At 47.5% G+C, this 22,865-nt stretch overlaps 1 protein-coding gene across 1 annotated transcript in view; it reads right to left on the bottom strand.

Annotated features, from left to right (window-relative positions):
• Positions 1-7,159: 7,159 nt before the first annotated feature.
• The window catches only part of LOC145412535 (3-oxoacyl-[acyl-carrier-protein] reductase FabG-like), a 299,121-nt gene continuing 283,415 nt past the window's right edge, over positions 7,160-22,865 (bottom strand). The window contains exon 8 of the mRNA XM_080282430.1: positions 7,160-7,545. Coding sequence (XP_080138556.1) covers positions 7,387-7,545 — 159 coding nt within the window. The 3' untranslated portion in view covers positions 7,160-7,386. The remainder of the gene's footprint in view (positions 7,546-22,865) is intronic.

Here is a 22,865-nt window from a genome sequence, read left to right as displayed (position 1 = left end):
ACTTTTGGTATACGAGGAGGACGCGCAAAAGATCACAGTATTACTACCCCAGCTAGGGAAGTCGGTAGCCAGGAAAGTTAATGCGCCCGAAACTGGGCACAATTCAGACAAATAGTTACCGACGCCGTCCAACCATCCCGCAGGGTGGTTGTCACACTGTTGCAACTCAACGACGTAAATTATGAGGGAGACCTGGAGGCTACCCTAGTGGATTTGCGTAAACTCATCATGTTCGCGTATGCCCAGCTCATGGGGAAACAACGTAACCAACACATTTTCACCCACCTGATACGTGTCCCACTCAGTGCCATCCGGGAACATTTCACCGTCCACGACATTTAAAGGTTCGATAGAGACATTGTGATAATCCGACGGCTGTTAGCAGCACACTTGGGAAAGCAAAAACCAATCAGGGCCGTGCGCCATGCCCTGACCCAGCCAAATCAAAAGACTGAAGAGTGGCAGGGTGCAAATTGCCCCTTCTATCCTCATATCTCCTCATCTCCACAGGACAAACCGCTGCTGCAAGACAACTTAATCCTGATCAACTCTTGGGAGTTCAAAGCTTGACCCTACAAGACATACGGGAGCAAGTTAAGGCCTGAGGGAACTGGTCGAATAGATGGGGCCCACCCCCACCGCCCCATACCATCCCAAGTCGGGTAGCCAACAATGGCACCTGTACGAAGAACACAGAGGTAGGACTCAAGAATTAAATGGAGCCAATTGCTCTCCTCAACAACGAGGAGGCACCCCTAGAAGAGATGGACACCTAATCTGAGCTGGATTTTTTTATCCTCCCCTGTCAGTTCTGGCCCTGGCAGGGACAACCAGCAACCAACTCGAAACACCAGTTTACACAAAGATCAAGCTCCAAGAGTCCCTGTTCAGCACCTGGTGGACACTTTCGCCACGCGTTCCTGCCTGTACACATGGTATTATCTTACAAATCAGGCAGCCTTCGAGCCCTTCCTATCCTTCTCCACTGACCTCATTGGGACAGGGGACGAACAGTTATCACTGAAGGGTAAAACCCACCCACTCGTAAAAACTACGCCAGAAGTGTTCGACTCCATGTGTATAGCTTACAATGGCTGCCTGAGGCTGGACCTAACAAAACCTGGGAGACTGCCACAACAGGCAGCTTCGATTTGGGGGCTGCCCGCACACAGCTGGCCTGCACATGGTGGTTTAAAAAAAAAAAAAAAAAAAAAAAAAAAAAAAAGTGCCCCTTAACACTAGGCCTAGGTACCGCTGAATACCTTGGCCCAGGAACCCCTGCTCTTCTCCCCACAAATGGACGAACAATTTGCTGCTAACTGTTTTATTTCCCCAGCCATTGTTCCCCCTTCACCTCAACGCTGTCAGAGTTGCAAATGTCTCCAACAAACCCTTCACTCTCCTCAAAGCCCTAGTCGTAGGAGAACTGGAGACATTCACTGCCCTCCCAGAACCACCGGACTCAATGGGCACACCCAACCCCAGCACCCCCTCCTCGCTCAAGATTTCCTCTCACTTTCCCTTACAGCACCAACAGGACCTGGAGCAACTACACCTCCGATACAAGGCTGTCTTCGTCTCGCATCTGAGATATCTGGGCCGGAACAAGGTCTTACACCACCCCATTCACACTATGGGACCCATCATGCCGGAAAAACCCTGCGCAACGCCAAGAGGAGGACTGCCAGGTCCAAGAAATGCTCAAGGTAGGGATAATAGCACCCTCCAACAGCCCCTGGTCTTCCCCTGTAGTCCTAGTAAAGAAGAATGATGGATCTATGAGGCTCTGCATTGACTACTGCCGGCTTAACAATGAAACCATAAAAGATGCCACCCCACTTCAACATATCGACGACTCCTTAGACTTTATATGGTGCACGGTGGTTCTCCACCCTAGACCTGCAGCCAGGCTACTGGCAGGTACCCATCCAGTCAGAAGACTATAACAAAACTGCCTTTGCCACAAGCAGTGGCCGACTGTATGAAGTCAGCGTCCTCCCCTTTGGCCTATGTAACAGGTCAGCCGCCTTCTTCCGCTCGGAAACGTGCCTCGCATACCTGTATGACGCGATCGTGTTCAGTTGCACCTGGAAGGAACACCTCAACTGCTTGGGGCATACAGACAGTGGGTCTTAAACTCAAACCATTTAAATGTGCCCTGGCATGAGAGTCCATCACTTTCCTCAGCCACATCACCTCATGCGAAAGACTCACCCCAGATCCTGAAAAGCTGTGAGCCATCGCAGAAATCTCCCCAGCTACAGACGTCATTGGAGTCCATGCCTTCCTCGGCCTCGCCTCCTGCTACCAGAGATTCGTTCGAAATTTTGCCATCGCAAAATCCCTACGCGACATGATTAAAAAGGGAGAGGCCTTCCAATGGACTACCCACAGGTTGGAAGCTTTCCAGGCACTCAAGTGCCACCTCGCTACCACGCCAGTAGTTGCCTTCCCCGATTATACCCAGCCTTTCCGACTATAAACCGGTCTCCCTAGTCAGGATCAGCGCTGTCCTTGAACAAGTCCAGAAGGGCAAGGGGCACATCATAGTGTGTGTCAGTAGGACAATGACACTATCCAAAGTCAACTACACTGCCACGAAGTGCAGGTGCTTCGGCGTGACCTGGGCACTGAAGCACTTCTGACTGTACCTGATGGGCACCTCACACCATTATCACCGACCACCAATCTCTACAGTGGCTGCGACAGTCCCAGACTACCGACGCCCTCTTAGTACGATGGAGGGAAACCTTGGAGGAGATCCATTTTGACATTTCATACTGCCCTGGCAAACTCCACACGAACACCGACGCTTTATCGAGGCTTCCCTTTAATTTACTCCTCACAACACAGAAAATGGGACACTGCACAATACAGAACACCCTGATGCGACAATAAGAGACTTCCCAGAAGCCGGCATGGCTGCCCAACCATATCTTTACAAAGTTGGCGAGGGTAGACCGTCTCTATAACCCTTCTGGCCATATCGTTGTGGAGCTGGAAGAGGTAGATAACCTCCTGACCCACCTTCACCAAAGGAACAGGATCCACCTCGGGCAGCACAAGTTATTACAAACTTTCAAAGACATTTATTGGACACCAAACCCTTTGACCATATTCAAACGAGTGATAGAAGCCTGTCGGGCTTGTGCACTGGGGAAGGACATCACCCGAACCCTGGGACCCACCGGGCACTTAACAGCCACCCGACCCTGGCAACTGCTGGCCGTGGACTTCATGGGCCCTCTTCCATCAAAGATTGCGGTATGATTTGTAATTACATTTGTAGACACCTATTCCAAATTTCTAATCGCCTGCCCCGCCAAGTCCCACCCTGCTACTGCAGTCAAGGAGGCTCTCATCACCAAGGCATTTCCCTACTTCAGCCTTCGACAAACCCTTCATTTGAATAATGCCACAGAATTCTCAGGCCAAGTCTGGAAACGACTGTCCCAGCTGTTTGGGTACAGCCTCTCCCACTCCCCCCCTTATCATCCCCAGGGAAAAGCCACTTGCGAGAGAAGCCACTGGAGCCTTGTGAACCAACTCCAGACCTGGGTAGTCGTCCTGGATAACGAGGACTGGCCACTCCCTGCCTCCCCATCTGCCCAACCGCTGCCTAGTCTCATGACCCCACTGCCACCGGGGTCGCCGCCTATCTCTCTTATCCCCAACCAGTTCCCCTGTTCCCTGAAACCCCAGCCACCCCCTCCACACCAACCACCACCAGATCCCCAGCCCTGTCCTCCCCGCCAACCACTCACCCACCCCACCCCTCCCCCAGCCCCTCCAGCTCCGCCTCAACCCCATCCCAACACATGACCACTTCACCCTGCCCTGTGCTCCCACCTCCCTCACCGCAAGTTCCACCTCAACTGTGTCCTCACGACCCCCATGTCCTTCCTCAATCCTGTAACCCCCCCCCCTCATACCCCGAACTCAACCTCCAGCTCCACATCCTCTTTCTCTCGCTTGATCAATTGATAGAATCGCATTCCAGTCTTCACCAGATCCAGCAATCACGGCCCCCAAACAGATACAGCCCCACAACACAATCCCATCCCCGGCATCCCCACCGGCACTCCCCCCAACACGCACAATACCACCACCCTCCAAAATCGTCGGTCACACTCTCCCACACACACAACTACACCAATACCTCTTCCCCTCACAGCTGTACTTTTGCATCCGCTTCCACATACGACAAGCCAACCCCCAGGTTAAACATCACCATGCGTCTCCCTGCCACGACTACAGCCGCTACAATCGATGCTATCTCCTCTCTCCAACCACAGCCAAACCAAGCCAGCACATTCGTCCGATACGTCTTCTGGGTCTCACAGGATGGGCAACAAAGAAAAATTCAGAAACCCTAACACTTGCCCCAGTTGCTAACCAGCTATCCCCACCCCAACTCCTTGATCCTCGTCGAATACCCCACCAGAGAACTCGAAGAGTGATCCCACCACTGGTATTGCCTCCTCCAAGAGCTCAAACCAACCACCATCACCAGCCAAGAACAAATATTCGACCTCCTGCCACGAGGACGTGGCTTACAGGACAGCGGGGTTGGTAAAATACCCAGGACTCCCAAAAGGCCGAAAGATATACCACAGTCCCGGCTCCAAAGGCGGCAATAGAAAATACGCGCGCCCGGAGAAACCACCGAATCACATGAATACGAGTGTCCGCCCAAGAAGGGCACAGGGAGCCAATGTAGCCCATGACAGGAAGTCCCTCTAACTCAGAACCACCACACTGCCCCCATCACAAAACAAGTCAGCAGTACCAGCAGCGGCAAGGGCTCAATATCTTAGTGCTTGTTAAAGGCAGCACAATCGAGCTTGCTGGATGCAGCTTGGCAACGCAGGAGTTACGATGTCCCAGTGTGCTTGCTGGATGCGGCTTGGCAACGCAGAAGGAGTTCCAGACCACACACTCCCTGGAGTCCGGCAGGCTTCCCCAATGTGACGCTGAAGCTGGAGTAGGTCCCCCACGCACAAACACACACACATCCCCTCCCACAGGTAGAGTGCCCTCCTACCCCTGGAAAGGGAATCCTGGGCTTACTATCATAACTTGCTGTCCCAGGCCCCTTCTAACTTCACCACTAGACCCACTCCAGGCCCAAACTACACAACCCTATCACCACGCTGAAAGAGAGAGGAGCCAGACATCGGGCATCCACTTCCCAGAGCCTGGGTTGTAGCCTATCTGCCCCTTAGCCCTATTGTCATTGAATTACTACACTATAGCACCTGTTACAGATGTAGAGCCAAACGCCGGACCCCTTTCCTTTTCCAGAGAGTACCCCAGCGGCAAGTGTATTTGTAAAATCCAGGACACCTCCCTCCAGATCTCCCCTCCCAATTCCCCTTCGCCCTAGTTGACCATTTCCTATAGGTATATCTCACAATCTTGGATGTAAAGCTGTATATGGTGGCTAGTGAAACAGTAAATCTTTTACCATGCCATCTAGAGTTTCTGTCTACCCTGTACTCTTAAAGTGTATCGAATCCTGCACTGGTGTTCCTCTCTGGAAGAACCCCGTTAGACTAGAAAAGTCCTAGTACAGTATAACACTCCTCTCCACCGATATTCAGAACGAGGTTTTGAGCCACAGCAGCTCAAAACCTCGTTCTGAATATCGGTGATGTGGGATTATGCTGTAATCCTGGGTTCAAGCCATAGGTCGGGTTCAAAACCAAGACTTTAATTTGGGCCTAACTTGGTAAGTGACTAATGGAAGTTATTCCCCTTCCTCCACTTTTCTCCTTTTATCCATCTGTCTATAGCCAGACGCCATAATCCCATAAGGGGTGGCCGCGTATCTCTGAGTTACTGGTTTTATGGGAAGGGACACTAACCCTCAGCCAACCCACTTGTCAACACGTAGGGAACAAGTGCGGGTTGGTTATATGGTTACCACCCAGCACTGTAAATGGTTTCCTGGCATACAGAACACCATTAGGCTTGTCTCTCAATGTAAAGCCACCTGAAAAGGAATCAAGAGTAATAAGGAGTGACAGAAAAGATGGGAGAAATATGAAGAGGACAGACACAGAAAAAGTGTGATAATGATGAATGAAGAAGTAGGCAACAATACATCAAGTGACAGGATGATGGGATTATGCTGTAATTCTGGGTTCAAACCAGGGATCGGGTTCAATACCGAGACTTGAATTTGGGCCTAAGTGGCTGATGGAAGAGTTGCTCTTCCCCACTTCTCTCCTCTTATGAAGCTATATATGGGTCATTTTTGCATCTCCCTCTCCCCCTGTTTCTCTGAATCCAGTAGAGGATGGCTTAAATGGGATGAAAATAATAAATTCTCACAGGTCAAACTGCTGAGTAATCCCAGTATCTCAGTGATGAGGAGGATCCACAAAGTGTCCATTAGATTTGAAGCCATTCAAGTGAAGATTTACTATAATTATGATGCTATTGAATTTTTTTTTTTTTTTTTTTTTTTTTTTAAAGAACATGGTGGCTTTCACGTTCCTCAAGGTCTTATGGGATTACAGAACATTTGATTTAACTAATTTTCAAATTAAAAGTTCTCTCTTCCCCTCAATTAGTTTTTTAAGAGTGCATTTCCTCTTCCCCTCAATTAGTTTATTAGAGTGCATTTCCTGTTACATTATCAAACATTTTACCTGAATGACCTATAACAGTGCCATGATGTTATCAAACACTTGTACAAAATATACCCTGCACTACATTTATATCACAGTGCACAGCCACATCGTGTCTTTGATGTACATTATCCACAACTGTAAGTATAGGACTGAATCGGTAGAGAGGCAGCCTCCAGTCCTGATGGACCCAGGATCGAATCCTGGCTAGGGCAGGGAACAGTTTAAGGATTTGAATTTCCTAAATAGCAAACTTTCCTGATCTACCAGATGACCCGCCGATATGTCGTAAAAATACCCCCGCTAATACCTGTATGATACAGCCCTAGCATGTATTCAGTATGAATAGTGGGTGTTAGCGCTGAAGTGGTGACATGTGGAGGTGTAGGAGGACTACTGGGCCTTGGGATAGGTCACTCCCCCCGAGAAATAGGCCCTGAAGCCTTTGCCCAGAGTCAGACACGTAAAAAAAAAAAAAAAAAAAAAAAAAAAAAAAAAAGCATAATGGATACGAACTCCTCTACATATAGGCAAGAATGACTACCATGGACAAGTATCTGCAATGAAAACTAGTTTTCAAAAACACTATACTGTATTGTAATCCACAATCTCCAAAACTTTATTTCACTTCAGTAAAATGCATACATAAAAAAAAAATTTAAAAATGAAAATTTACAACAATGCATATACACCATAAAGCCCTTGGAACAAAACAAAACACAATCTCAGGAGTGTTGATAGCTGCATAGCACTAGCGTGGACACATGGCATGGCGGCCACCATCCACAGGTATAGTTGCGCCAGTGATGAAAGAAGCATCATCAGATGCTAAGAATGCTATGGCCATTGCCACCTCCTCTGGCTGTCCTGGTCGACCCAATGCATGTGTCTGTTTTGATCGCTCCAAGAACTGTCGAAAGAATAACAGTAATTTATAACAAACTGTCCACACTTTCTACTTAATTTATTCAAAAACATTATAAGTTACTGTTGTGCCCTAGCTCATGTACACAAGCTCATTAGACTAAAGAAATACATCCACTTCAGGGAAGCACTCACAGATGGCTTTAGCTAAGGTTATGATGAAAGACTGTCTGTTGTAAAAATGAGGACAGAGTCGCCACTTGGTCATACTGTTAAGCCAGTAGGATTAGGGTAGCAGAGTAAACCCCTGATATAATGATCTAATTGGTACCAAATCTTTGACATTACAGCTAAGCACCATGCCGTTCGGTACTTTCCCAGGCGTCGTGGCTTTTACCAAACAAAGATCATTAACCTGTTCCATGCCGTGTCTGTACGTATAGAGACAAACCAATAGTGTCAAAACTGCCAAGTCCATATATATACGGTCACTGTTTTCCTCACATTTGCATGAAATTATATGAGTCTGCCCTTAGTGTGTGACAGGAAATGGGACGACAGACACCTCTCCTCCCGTCCCATGCCCTACGCCAATATAATACTGAATTTAAAAAAAAAAATGAATATGAAAATACGTAAAATTAGCACAGAACCCCAACTTCCCATCATCATAGTTTTGACTGTGGTTGTATTACATACACCAGGTTGCGTTTCCATGCTACAAGTCCACATCAGCTGCTGACAGTATCTGAAAGTCGTCATCTGATGCAAATCTGGGCCACGCCACACTGCCAAATATACTGCACTTTTTTCCCCCCCGACTTCCAGTCAAAGTTGAAAAACTTCCAAGTCATGAACTAACTGACAGTGATGCATAAATAGTGTATATAATGAAAGTAATATAAACAAATGTAGGCACATACAGTAATCTCTTTAAGACCCGGACACCCCAAGTCCCGGACATTTAGGGCTTGGGTCCATTATTCCAAGTCTTGGATTATTCCCTAAGATATCCGGACACACACACACACACACACACACACACACACACACACACCGCTCGCTGGTGCAGTGGTAACGTTCTCGCTTGCCAACTGGTGGACGGGAGTTTGAGCCTCGCTCAGGTTGCGAAAAGTTTCACTGACGAAGTGGGTGGTTACTGTCCCCCTTGAGCAAGGGAACGGGTGTGTGCGTGTGTGAAGGTCACAGCCTTGCCCTTAGATCGGACTATATGAGCTCTCAGCTCCCTTCCGGGAGGGTAAAAGCTGACGATCACGACCATCAAGTGATCCTGACCGACCCGGTGAATAACACACACACACACACACACACACACACACACACACACACACAAAAAGGCCAATGTGTTCATCCCTACTCTAAATTTGCCGCGCCATGATGAACAGCTGTGTTTTGGCACGCAGTTCCAGCAACGTCCACAAGAGCGCCCCTGCATCCTCCCCATTTCCCGCCTACCTACAGTCGTGACTGCACGCTCGTTGCCATGTCTGCCCACGTGCTCGCTTTTGTGGTGGTGCCCTATCTCCTCCAGGCCCTGCTGTTCCTCTGCTGCCTCTTACCCAAGTGTGTGACGATGGCCCTGCCACCTGAGAAGAGGAAACGGGTGGTTCTGACTCTAAAGAAGAAGACTGAGATATTGGACAAGGTGGATGCGGGATGGTCGACCTCCCACATCCTCTGTGAATTTACCCTGACCCACTCTACCTTCTTGGACATCAAGAAATCCCACGACAAACTCACCTAGTACATGGCAGACTGCATCAAAGACCCAATGCATCGTGCAGAGGAAGATATGTACCCTCCTGAGTTTGTAGAAGTCGACTGCTTCACATTGATTTGGTATTGTCAACATGCTGCTGGTGTGCTGGTGCATGGCACAGAGCTGAAGGCTGCTGCAGAGAAGTTTGCAAGGTTACACGACTCCCCAGACTTCAAGACATCCTAGGGCTGGCTCTTTGCCTTCAAACCACGGTATGGCCATACCAATCGTATGGCCCATGGCAAAGCTTTGGACACCAACGAGGATGGAGCAGAAGAGCTTCAGCAGAAGATGAAGGGCTTGATCGATAGGGGGGACCTCACTCTCAGTCAAGTCTACAACGCTGATGAAACTGGTCTATTCTATCATTCGCTGCCCACGAACACCCCAGCAGAGGATATGGAAAAGCGTATACCTGGACGCAAGCTCTCCAAGCAGCGGGTATTTGCTTTGTGTTGTGCCAGTGCTAACGGCAAGCACCAGCTCAAGCCCGTTACTGTTGGCCGTGCAAAGTGCCTCAGTGCCTTCGTGGGGTGATGGATGTCCTTCCTGTCATTTGGTACCATTCTGTGAAGGTTTGGTTCACAGCCAAGATCTTCAAAGACTGGTTTCACCAGCACTTCATCAAGGAGTCATCCATTACCAGACGAACACACTGGGAATCCCACGCACCCACACAGAGGCTCTCCTCCTGGACAATGCACCTACACGTCCGTCTGACAAGGAGCTGGTGGCTGAGAATGGCGCATTAGGTGGTTGTTCTTACCACCTAATACGACTGCTCTCATCCAACCACTGGACCAAGGAGTGATTGTGGCAACAAAGAGGCTGTACCATCGGAAGTTCCTGGATGATGTGATGGTTGTTCTCTAGGATGAGGATGAGCGCAGGGAGGAATGGGACACGCGAGGCCAGCAAACTTTGGAAAATCTTCATCACTACAACCTCAAGTCAGCCATCTACAACTGGGCCAGTGCATGGAGGGAAGTCCATGTCATGACTCTGGACAGTGGTTGGTCTCGTCTGCTTCTCGGAACCAATGTGGTGCATGACTTTCAAGGTTTTGACGTGGATGACTTCCATGCATGTCTTCGTGTGGCTGGCAATGAGGTGGATGTGAATGAAGTGCGTGAGTGGTTGGATTACGACAGGGGCGATCCTGGGTATCACATCATGTCTGATATCGTCATCACATCTTCTGTTGCAGGTACAAGTACCCAGCTGGAAGATTCTGATGAGGGCAGCGACAATGATGAAAACTCCTCTCAGCACACCACTACTCTAGCCATCCCCAACCTGAACGCACCCCGGATGCACGTTGAGTTCGTTCTTGACCTCCTGGAACACCTGGACTGCGACAGGGAGATAGGGCCCCTGGGACTTGTGGAGGAAGTGCGCACTTTTAGGCAGCACATCAACAATCGCCAGAATCACTGTACCTTTCATCAATCAACCATTGACAACTTTTTCAGGCCTGTGACCAGCTCTGACTCCTCACCACTGCCTTACCACGACCTGCCTCCTACCTCCGAGCCACAACCCAGCACATCGGCCATGGTGAGGTCTCCACTGGACGTGAGTTTGTGGCTATCTTCAGAGTCCTCTGCAGTGGGTAGCCCATCACCACATCCCAGCGATGCACCCTTGGGCCGCCTGCCACACCTACTCTCTGCCTCTGACAGTGAATAAACTGCAATACCTCGCCACTAGACCACATGGAAAAATAGTGCTGTGCAGTGTTAAGAAATGAGAATTCAGAGTGCAAAGGATTAAGTGCAGAGTGCACCACTGGTGTGTTGCAACTGGTGTGGCGCAAGTAAGAACAGAATGTGCAGTGTTAAACAATTATAATTCACAGTGCAAAGGATTAAGTGTGGCGCAACACTGGATTACTGTATGTGCTTCAAGTGCACCTTCACCACTGTCACAGCCAAAGAGGAGGCAGGTTAATCTTCGCAATGGCCATGGATGCGTCGGAAGTACCCTGTACACTGCTAAATATTTTCCTTACTCACTTCTAATTTCTCATTCTCTGGTTCCATTTCATTTATTTTATGGTATCTGTCCCTTATTTGTGTAAAAAGGGTCTTAAATAGGTTCTGTGCATGTCCAGTAGGGAGTTATTTAGGTGGCTTTCAAAGTTAGGTTGGGTTGGGGTCTATAAGTACCTGTCCAGGGGCATTTTTCCCAAGTCCCGGACAAGACTAAGTCCCGAATGTTGCTTTGGTTCTGTTATGTCGGATCTAGGAGGGACTACTGAAGTAAATCATAAAATCAAGTACCAGGTAATGTACGGAAAATGATGTAAAAAACGTGTGATTTACTGTAACTAATGTGACTGTGGGCAGCATGAGTGCTTACTGTGCCTTATGCAAATGTTTAGAGTGCATTATACCAATATAAAAAAAAAAATGAATGTGAAAATACACAAAATTGGCATGGAACGCCAACTCTCCATCATCACAGTTTTAACTGTGGCCACATTATTTAAAGCAGGTTGCGTTTTCAAACTACAAGTACTACATGGAACCATCCACTACACAACAAACTGGACTACCTACCCACATCAGCCGCTAGTGGAATCTGAAAGTGGCCATCTGACGCAAATCTAGGCATGCTGGACCAAAACGCCTGTTTTCAGGCAAAAAACAGACACAGTGAGCACTTTTACTATCCATCTATCCATCATTCAATCCTATGTTGTCCCATGAGGAGTGTAGGAGCCCGAAGCTAGGAAAGCTGGTCGTGACATTTAAGTTAAGAGTTACTTTGACCACTTTTCAGGTCTGTTTGTGGAAGAAAAAAAAAAAAAGTTGAAAGTGGCTGGCATTCTAGGTAACTCAGCCTCCCAGACCCTAGGCAATCTAGCCAAAAAGCCGACAGAGGCTCCAGCATGGAATGGGTTAAATTTGGATTGTCGCTCGACCATACACTTGTACACAGTAACATACAACTAGATCTAAATGGTTCTCTCTCTCATTAAATGTTCTATTTACTAACTTATCAGTTAACTTATGCAGTGTGTGTGTGTGTGTGTGTGTGTGTGTGTGTGTGTGTGTGTGTGTGTGTGTGCGCAGAGACACCACGCTGGTCGGTGTTTTCCGTGTGTCCATTCTTTTACCAAATAAAATTTGTTAAATGAACGTAACATTCAGCCAGCTCAAGATAGTCATTAAAACCAAATTTATTAGAAGATGGTTTGGTGTATTGAGGGTTTACTGTATTTTATATGTGGCTATGTAAGGAATACATATAAGTGTTGTGCCGTAGGATTAGGTTAATGTTTGTATCCGGAGACACCATGAACATCTGGAAATTCTGGCATGTTTTTTTTATTTTTTTCTATTTTACCTTAGGAATCAGTTCTTGTCACTGTTGTTAGGTATTGTTAATTATGTGCATTATTGCACCAGAAAATGTGAGTTCTCAAGAAAAACATATGGACTGCGCTAGTAGGGGGGGACAGGGGGAGGGTATATTACGCAACCCTCCCCAATGGAATTAATCAGCCAAGAGTGACAGACCGAGTGTGCTGTGTGCGGGAATTCTGTTTTTCATCAGTGAACTGTCAGTCAGTCAATGTGAGAGTCCAGTGAGTTCACCAGACAAGAAAAGACAGAGTTGTGTTTTCAAATTCAGTTCAGTTTAGTGAATTAGCCAAGAATGACGACAGAGTGAGGTGTAAGCTAGAGTTCAGTTTTCGTCAGTGAGTCTGTGACAGTTAGTGAATCAAATAGTGAGAGTAATCAGAGAGAGATGTTGTGGTCAGACAGAGTCAGTAAGAGTTAGTTAGCCAGTGAAGGAGTGGTAGTGAGTGAAGGGCAGAGTTAACACAGGAGAGAAAAGTCAGTATTTTGCAAGTGTACCTCAGCCGTGTTTAGGAATAAAACTGGGAAGCATTCATCTGCCTCTGACTAACCACATGGCCGATCTGTGTCGTTTTCTACGTATCAGTGGAACCCTAAGGCTGTCAACAGGTGTCAGGTATGGGGATATATTCTGAGAGATGGTGATGTGTGGACAGGGTCCCAAAACGGTGGACGTATCTCTGGCAGAACTACTCGTAATGTTCAGAGCACAGCAAGAAGAACAAAAGGAAGATACATGTGCAATGTTCTGAGCACAGCATGAAGAACTTAAGAAGCAACAGTACAGCAAGAAAAACAAAAGATGAGCACTGCAAGAACAAAAAGAAACCCAAGCATAACACTATGCAAGACTAGAGGAACAGCTAAGTGGGCAAAGGCGAAAGCTTCACTAGCTACGAGAGGAATTTGATGAGAGAGGAGCCAGGCCTGGAATAAGGAGTTTCAGGAGCATCGTGAGAAGTAGTATGGAGAGCTGCAGGATGTGACCAGGACACTGGTATTCAGTGAGGTAGAGCGAACAAGGGGCCAGGTATGAGAAGTGAGGAAGAGGTTTCCTGTATCGTGGAGGATAAAGTGAGAAATGCCGTACTCATCACCGCAGAGAGAGCGAGTGCATTCAGAATTGCTATGCAATACAAAGTCCCCTACCAGATGATAATCATACATATGTAATTGGCCTTAGGTATAGATGGCTGGTTGTTCCACATGACACACCATCAGAGTATGGGGAACAATTGAGTGAAGCTATATCAAAATCTGTCCATGCTCGTGGAAGTTACAGGGCAGACACGAATGTAGGTATGGCTGTTAACCCCTACCACACTAATTCTTATCAACCTGATTACCTTCCCTGAGTCAGTTTTTTTTTTTTAATACAGGCATACCCCAGTTTAACAATGCAATTAAGTAAAAACCCATCGCTAGGTGGCATATCGTATCACGGGGCTGCTGAAACATATAAAAGTATAGGGATGCGTTTTTGAGCCTTCAGTTCCCCCCCCCCCCAGTCCAAAACTCATCCAAATGAGTCCAAAAACAAGTTTAAAGCCAATCTAAATGGCCTAACAGCTGTCAAAGAAGCTAACCTGAGCCTAACACTTGTAAATAACAAGCTAACCTGAGCCTAACACTTGTAAATAACTCACTAAAACCAATAAATAAAATCTGAAAATCGTCACATATAAATCTGGAAAAAATCAGGCTTAGTAAACTGTACCCCAAAATGACAATGTTCACCCCACCTATGGCTAAAACACATTTATCTAAGTCTAAAAACAGTTTATAAATCAACCTATACACAAACTTTTAGTCTAAAATATCATCAAAATTGGTAAAAAAAAAAAAAAAAAAAAAAAAAATCAAAGCCCATCGTTAAACCGAGGTTTGACCATCATTAGGCAGGGTATGGTAGTACTTCTACCCCCATTGTTAAGCCAGGGTATCGCATCTAAGGATATCGTATATAGAGGTATTTCTGTACATGATTTATCGATTGATGATGCGATCGGGATAGCCTGTTCAACGGCCCCTCTTTATGTAGTTTTAGATACTGTTCTGGTTGCTGAACTCCTTTATTTTCTTCTCTCTTATTTTCCAACGATTTTTTTTAGAAATTCCTTTCCATTTGTTGAATGGGGTGTGCCTGCTGAGACAGATGAGAATGGCAGTGCATTAGTGGACATTTGTGCTGGGAGGGGGTTGGTGATAGCCAATACCCTCTTCAGGCATAAAATGATCCACAGGTATACATGGCGAGTGATGAGACAGGTGAGTGGTGAACTGAATGAAAGGAAGGCAATGATTGATTATGTGTGTATGGATAAAAGGATGCGAAGATGTGTAATGGATGCAAGAGCTTATAGAGGTTGGGGGAGTGGACTTTCTGACCACTACTTGGTGGTGGCCAGAATCAAGATCCTAATAAGATCGAGAAATAGAAGAAGGGAAGAACGGAAAAAGGAGTATTTGCAAGGAGAGTGGAAAGGTTACAAGACGATGAGAAAAAGGCAGAATATAAGAGACGTGGAGGAACGATTGGCCAAATATGAATTGGAGCAGATGGGGGACGTGGAAGGTGTGTGCAGGATATTCACAGAAGAAATATGTGCAGCATGTGAGGTGGTGTGTGCGATGAAGGGAAGATGGAAGGGGATGCAAGGAACAGCATGGTGGAATGAAGAGGTAAGACAGGCTGTGGCACAAAAGAAGAAAGCATACAATGAATGGATGAGAAATAGGGGCGTGGAAGAAGTAGTGAGGCGGAAGAGAGAGTTATATGCAGAAAGGAAGAGAGAGATGAAAAGATTAGTAAGAGAGAGTAAGAAGAGAGTGGATGAGGACTTTGGAAGGAATTTGAGTGTAAAGTGGAGGGACTGTAAGAAAATGTTCTGGAAAGAGGTGAAGAGAGTAAGACAGGGTGGAAGTGAAGTCAGCAGGGGAGTGAAAGATAAAAATGGTAAATTACTAGTGGAGAAGAGAGAAAAAGTGAGATTTTTTTTTTTTTTTTTTTTATGTGACCGACTCTGGCCACAGGCTTCACAGCCTGCTTTCAAGGCCCAGCAGTCCTCCTAGGTACCGGACACATCTACAGGTCACCACTTCGGCGTTAACACCCACCGTCCATACTGAATACATGCTAGGGCTGTCTCATACAGGACTGGTGTATTAGTATGGAGAGAACACTTTAAGGAATTGTTGAGCATAGAGGATGGAAGTAATGCAAGTATAAGTGGCTGAGGAATGGCTGGCAGAAGGAGGGAGAAGAGAAGACAGGAAGAATTCAGTAGGATAGAAGTTGTGAAAACAATGAAGAAAGTTAAATTGGGGAAAGCCCTTGGAATTGATGGAGTGTGTGGTGAAAAGCTGAAGCATGGGGGAGAGATAGCAGTAGAATGGATGTGGAAGATGCGCAGATTGGCCTGGGAGGAAGGTAGAGTCCCGGAGGATTGGAAGTCAGGTATAATCATTCCCTTGTACAAAGGAAAAAGGGAAAAAGAAGTATGTGGTAATCATAGGGGCATTTGTCTTCTTAGTATAAAAGGAAAAGAGTATGGTAGGATACTTATTGACAGAGTTAGAGAAAGAACAGAGGAATTAGTTGGAGAACAGGGAGGCTTTAGGAAGGGAAGAGATTGTGTAGATTGGATATTCACTCATAGATCTTTAGTGGAAAGGTTTCTAGAGAAGGGAAAGAAGTTGTATGCGGCTTTCATGGATTTGGAGAAAGCATATGACAGGGTGGATAGTATTAAGAAAATATGGAGTAGATGGGAAGTTGTTGAATGCTGTGAAGAGTACGGTATGTGTGATGGTGCTGAGGCTGCAGTATGTGTGGATGGTGAACTGAGTGAATTTTTCTCTTTGAAGGTTGGGTTGAAACAGGGATGTGTCATGTCTCCATGGTTATTCAATCTGTACATGGATGGGGTAATAAAAGAGGTACACGGTAGGGTAGTGGATGTCGGAGTGGCCCTGGTAAGAGAGGGTAGTGTTTGGAAACTCCCTGTATTGTTGTTTGCAGATGATACTGTGTTGTTGAGTGAAGATGAAGGGGAGGTGCAAGGCTTGGTGGATGAGTTTGGGGGAGTGTGTAAGAAACAGAATCTAAAGGTGAATGTAGGGAAGAGTAAAGTGATGGTCTTTGAGAGAGGTGAAGTCAGTGAATGTACAGTGAGGTTGGATGGTGAGGAATTGGAAAATGTGAGTATGTTTAAGTACTTGGGTAGTGTGATGGGTAAGGATGGAGGTTTGGAGGGTGAAGTGCTTGAAAGGGTACAACAGGGAAGAAAGGTTGCTGGTTCCTTGAAAACAGTGATAAGAAACAGGGAAGTGAGCATGGAAGTGAAAAAGTTACTACATGACAGTATTGTGATACCAACTCTAACATATGGAAGTAAAGCTTGGACGTTGTTGGAAGGACACAAGTCAAGAGTGAGAGCAGTGGAAATGAGTTATTTAAGAGGAGCCTGTGGAATCACATGGAGAGACAGGCTGACAAATGAGGATATAAAGGATCGTTGTGGTGTGGATGTGGATGTGAGAGGAAGTGTTAGGAGAAATACATTGAGGTGGTCTGGCCATGTGGAGAGGATGAAGGGTGAAAGACTGACGAAGAGAGGGTATGTGAGTGAGGTGGAGGGATGGAGAGAGAGAGGGGGAGGCCGAGGATGAGATGGAGAGATGGGGTGGAGAGGTATATGAGAGGGGGGGGGGGTGAGTTGGGAGCAGGGCAGTGAAATGGCGGGGGACAGGGCGACGTGGAGGTGATTTGTTAGTGGCCATCCCAAACAGGATTGAGGCATCTGGCAATAGACAGATTGATAGATTTTCCAAGCATTTTTCCTTGATCAGCCCGAATGTAAACATGATTTATTGATGGCACACTTTTCACAAATGCCTGAAATATTTACTCTCTAAGGTTTTCATAATTATTAATATTTATTTAAAATTATTATTATGTACTCCATGATAGATTAGATGGCAGATCAATGGTTAAACACGAAATGTTCTGTACTGAGTCGCCTAGTTGTCCACAATGTTTTGTTCCTCGTCTGATGGGTGAGAATTCGTACACCAAATGACAGTGTTCACTCCACCTATAACTAAAACACATTAATCTAAGTCTAAAAGCAGTTTATAAAATACCTAAACACAAAATTTAAGTCTAAAATATCAAAATCGGTAAAAGAAAATCAAAACCCATTGCAAAGCCGGGTACAAGACCACAATAGGCGAGGTAGGGTGGTACGGTACTGTATTTCTACCATCACTATTCAGGGGTATCGCATCTAAGGGTACTGTAAATCGGGGTTTGCCTGTATTAAGTTGAATTTTTGTCATCAGATCAAGTGTTTCCGAGCTCAAACTCTTCATCACCCTCGTCTTTTTGTAATTTATGTCTCTTGGGTGGGTGTGAGGACAGCAATAAGTCATCAGCACAGAAGGAGGTAGGCTGGCGTGAATCCGCCATTGCTGGACTAAAACGAGAAACGAATTATTACATATGCGGTATTTGGCAACTGCAGTGTGGCGGGTGTGGCAACAACTCTGGTGGTTTAGAGGGAGACTCAACGCTCCCATGGAAACCACTGACGCTTCTTTGTGCTGGAAATTATGGCACAGAGACCCATCGTCTCATCTGAGGCAATCAGCGTGGCCAGGGGTGGCCTGCTTTTCTGAATTACTAAATAAGCAGTATTTGGCAACTGCGATATGGCTGGGCTCGGCAACACCTCTGATGTCATAGAGGGAGAGCCAATGTTCCCATGGAAATCACTGATGCTTCCTCGTGCTTGAAATTATGGCACGGAGATCCATCACCTCATATGAGGCAATGAGCATGGACAGGGATGGCCTGCATATCGCCTCATATGAAGCAATGACCGTGGCAAGTGTTACGTATGACAGCACCCGATCTTGTTTGAGTCCCAAGTGTGACCTTGAACATGGGAGTAGATGGTGTTTGTTGCACGCGATACACCGTCATGGTATGGGGAACAATTGTGTCATGTTATATCAAAACTTGTCCATGCATGTGGATGTTACAGAACAGACAGCACCTGACCTTGTTTGAGCCCCAAGTGTGACCTTGACCTTGGGAGTAGATGGCTGGTTGTTGCACAGAGCATACATTCAAGGTGTGGGGAACAAGTGTGTGATGTCAAATCAAAATCTGTCCATGCATATGGAAGTTACAGAGCGGACACGGAATTGCAGACGTACTAACAGAACCATGCAAACCTATAGTCCCCCAGGTTTGACTGGTAGGGGACTAATAAGTGACCACTTAAGAGAAGTGATAAGAGGTTTCCGTTCAGTGGAGGATAAAGTAAGTAGTGAAATACAAAGCAAGGTAGAATGAATAAGCGACCAGGTACGAGAAGTGAGGGAAGAGGTTTCCTATATAGCAATGGATAGAGTGAGAAGTGAAATACAGGAAGTGAGTAACAACCTCGTCAAGCAATGTTTGGTTAAGAGTCAGCACCCAACACACCTCTTAGTGTGCAGAGGGGGGTAGTGAGATGGTGAATTCCAAGGCGCCTGAATATTTCCCTGTGAGTCAATAGCAAGGTCATGCAAGACATTATGCATGCACCAAAGAATAAAATGCCTCAAGATTTTGATGTGGAGGTGTCTTGGGAGGCTTAGCACATCCAGTTTGAGCTCTTAGCCTATCGGAATGAGTGGCATGATCAGCAGTTGCAGTTCAGCTGGCCACCAGCCTTCAGGGTTCTGCTGTGGAGGTCCATGCACAACTGGATGATGAAAGTCAGAGTGACTACCACAAGCTGGCACAGGCATTGGGGCAGAGGTATGGGAAAAAAAACACTAAGGGGAGATCTTCAGGTCCTGGATCCAGACTCGCACCCACAGGAGACTGTAGCCTCTACATGAACTGGTCCAGGACCTAGGGAATTTGGCTATTAAAGGTTACCCAGGAGCCAATTCTGATTTCCTGATGCTGCTGCTTTGGGACCAGCTCACTGGTGCCCTGGACAGTCCCCAGCTGAAGGTTCAAGTGAAGCAGGCCAAACCATTGAGCTTGCAGAGAACCCTTGAGCCTACTTAAAGTCCAGTTACTCAAGCTTCCACACTGGCTTCAGTGATGATTTCAAGGCATGTTAGGGCTCAGTGAAGAACATGGGTACATTTAATGAGAAGAGAGATCAACAATATGAAGATGACAGCAGAATCAAGATGATGGCAGAGTGTTGGACTTGTAGACAACAGGGACACCTGACAAAAGACTGTAAATGGAAGATCCAACAAAAAAGATGGAGCAAGCCCCTCAAGAGGGAAACAAAGGAAGGCTTGTGCAACGAGGCAGCAGCCAGTCTATTGCAAGAGTGCCCCACATGTGGCCTTGTGCAAGAGGATTTCTTCAGTAAGTTATCAGGAGGATGGTGTGACCAAGTAGCCTACCAAATGACCGATGACACGGGCTCAGAGAAGACTTTGGCACGGCTGGATGTGGCGAGTCATCGGCAGCTTCTAGGGACTTTGCAGCAGCTGTGTGGAGTCACAGGGCACTGTGCTGAGCTTAGGAAACCAGTGGATGTCAGGATACAGTTCAGAGGGAAAGAGAAGACCCCGGTTGCATATGTTGCCGATATCAAGGACCCTTGCATCCTAGGCATAGACTACCTGGTGTCCTGCCACTGCCTGCTTGAATTCAATTCGATGCAAATGCGGCTAGGAGAAAGAAGTGTTTTGCTGAGGGCCATGGAACATGGAAGTCTACTACTGACAACCAGACAGACTACTGTACAGCCATTCCCCCTGTACAACCATCCCCCGAGTCAGAGATGCTGCTGCCCTGCAAGATCTACAACATGCTGCACACTTCCCTGGGACTGGTGGGGCACAGAGGCCATGTCATGATAGAAGGGGGCGTGACAGTGGGCTGGACCTTAGTTGACCCTATGGCAGAGGTAACAGTTGTCACAGACAATTTTTTCATTCGTCCTAAGAAGATACATCAAGGCACAGCTGTGGGTTTCTGTCAAGAAGTCGATCACGAACCACTAAGCAGCACAGGCAAGAGGAATACCGTTCATTTCCAGGAAGAATTACCCAATCACTTGTGGGATCTGTTTGCCAGGAGTGCCCGGTGTCTGGAGGAGCCACAGACGGAGCAGATGGAGGGGTTCTTGGTGAGGCATGTTGATGTATTTTCCACAGAGACCTAGACCTAGGAAATGCACTTGGAGTGGAGCTAAGGAGCTGCTGAACATCAGGGATGAATGAAGGGCCCAGGAGAATGATGGAGTGGACAGCACTGGCGATCCAGTTCTTCACATCGTGGGACCTAGACAGTAGAGAGGCAACAGCGACGACCCATTAGTCTGGAAGTTTATGCTGTATATACTTGTATACAGGTATGATTAGATGATTGTGTCGGGGACGACACAGTTTTGAGGGAGGGGCAGTGTTATGCAAGTAAGATTGGGGTAGTGTTTTTAAAATGCCGGGAATCCTCACTACTGACAGGGCTGGGTTCCGCCGGGGACCTCTGTGTTCAGGGGCCGTGGGATCACGCGTAGGGATGTCCTCTCTCATCCGGGGCTGCTGGTGGTGAAGGGTCCCGCGCTTTTGGAGCTTGGGGTGGGAGTCTGGCCCTCGGGGCTGGGGCCGAATAACTGCCTGAACCTCTCGCTCAGGCACCTGATGGAGGACACAGGTCTCTGGAGTCTGGGTGTAGGGAGGTCCCGCCTGGGGGTCCTGGGGGCGGTCTGGAGGTCCCAAGGGTTGCAGTCCCCAGTGTTCGGAGACGCCATCAGGAGGGGGCTGCAGCGTCGGCCTACGTTGGGGTCTGTCAGGCGAGTCCTCTCAGGATCCAGCTGCACGGAAAAGAGTCCGGTGGTAATCATGAGGCCTCTCCAGTACTCCTTCAGGCTCGGGGCTCCCTCTGGGTCGTAGGTTGGTGAACAGGAGTCAGCACCTGATGGAGGGGCGGCTACCGGCCATCTCCTGCTGTACGGCCTGGCTACTGGCCGTGGTCTGGGGGAGGGAGCGGCTACAGGCTGACTCAGGGGTATCTTCAGAGCGGCTCCTGGTTCCCTCCGGAGTGGCTGCAGGACGTCTCCTGTAGGAGGGTCGAGCGGCTACAGGCCCTCTCATGAGGGGCACCTTCAGGGCGGCTACTGGCCGTCTCCTGACGAAGGCGGGAGTGGCTACAGGCCATCTCCTGTTTGCCCCTGGAGCAGGTGCAGGCCGTCTCCTGTAGGAGGGTCAAGCAGCTACAGGCCGTCTCATTCGGGGCACCTTCAGAACGGCTACCGATCGTCTCCTGACGAAGGTGGGAGCGGCTACAGGCTGTCTCCTGTAGGAGGGTCGAGTGGCTACAGGCCGTCTCATTAGGGGCACCTTCAGAGTGGCTTCTGGCCATCTCCTGATGAAGGCAGGAGCTACTACAGGCCATCTCCTGCTTGCCTCCAGAGCGGCTGCGGGCCATTTCCTGTAGGAGGGTTAAGCGGCTACCGTCCGTCTCAGGGGTGCTGACTGGAGCTGGAGTAACAGCTCCACCCCGTGGTTGTTGGTGGTCGGCTCGCCCGGAAGGTACTTGTATTCCTGCTATGGTGGTGGCAGGCGAGCTCCGGGTCATAGGGGCGTGCGGCCCAGGCGGACTTATGTCCTTGTTGCCTGGAGTCCAGGTGCACTGTACATACTCCTCGGTGGGCTCCTTCTGGGGGTGTTAGGTTGCCCTCCATGACATTATACTGCATTGTAACGATTAGTACGACTAAGGCGTTTTATTAGTATTCGTCTTTATATGAACTCACATCATCGTAAAATCATGGATATTGCTGTCGTCATACTAGCAGATTTATCTGTTGTAAATAGATACTGAATGCAGTCTCACCTCCAAAGCTCCAAGGTGCCTGGCGTATGAATGTTTGTAACAGACTTTGCCAATATTCAAAATGACATACTTTATATGTGCCATGGCTGACTGCAAATCGGACTCAATAAAGAAGATAAGAAGAAAGCTTTCATCTCTAGGTTCCTTTCTGGCCGTTCTATAGCTGCTGTTATTAGACGGTCACCGTTCTCCTAGAGCTATCAATAGTGGTGTTCCTCAGGGCTCTGTCCCATCACCAACTCCTCTTTTTATTCATCAACTAGCAGGGGTACCCGGCATTGCCGGGCCAAAAAGGTGAACATTCTAATCCTATCTGTTCTAGTTCAATCATTCTACCGCAGAAAGACCATGTACCT

The sequence above is a fragment of the Coenobita brevimanus genome, chromosome 93, assembly GCF_032717465.1.
Source record: "Coenobita brevimanus isolate Jiangsu-jjx chromosome 93, ASM3271746v2, whole genome shotgun sequence".
In the NCBI taxonomy this organism is placed as follows: Eukaryota; Metazoa; Arthropoda; class Malacostraca; order Decapoda; family Coenobitidae; genus Coenobita; species Coenobita brevimanus.
The sequence above is the reverse complement of the archived record's forward strand: the minus strand, read 5'-3'. Positions and strand labels throughout refer to the sequence as shown.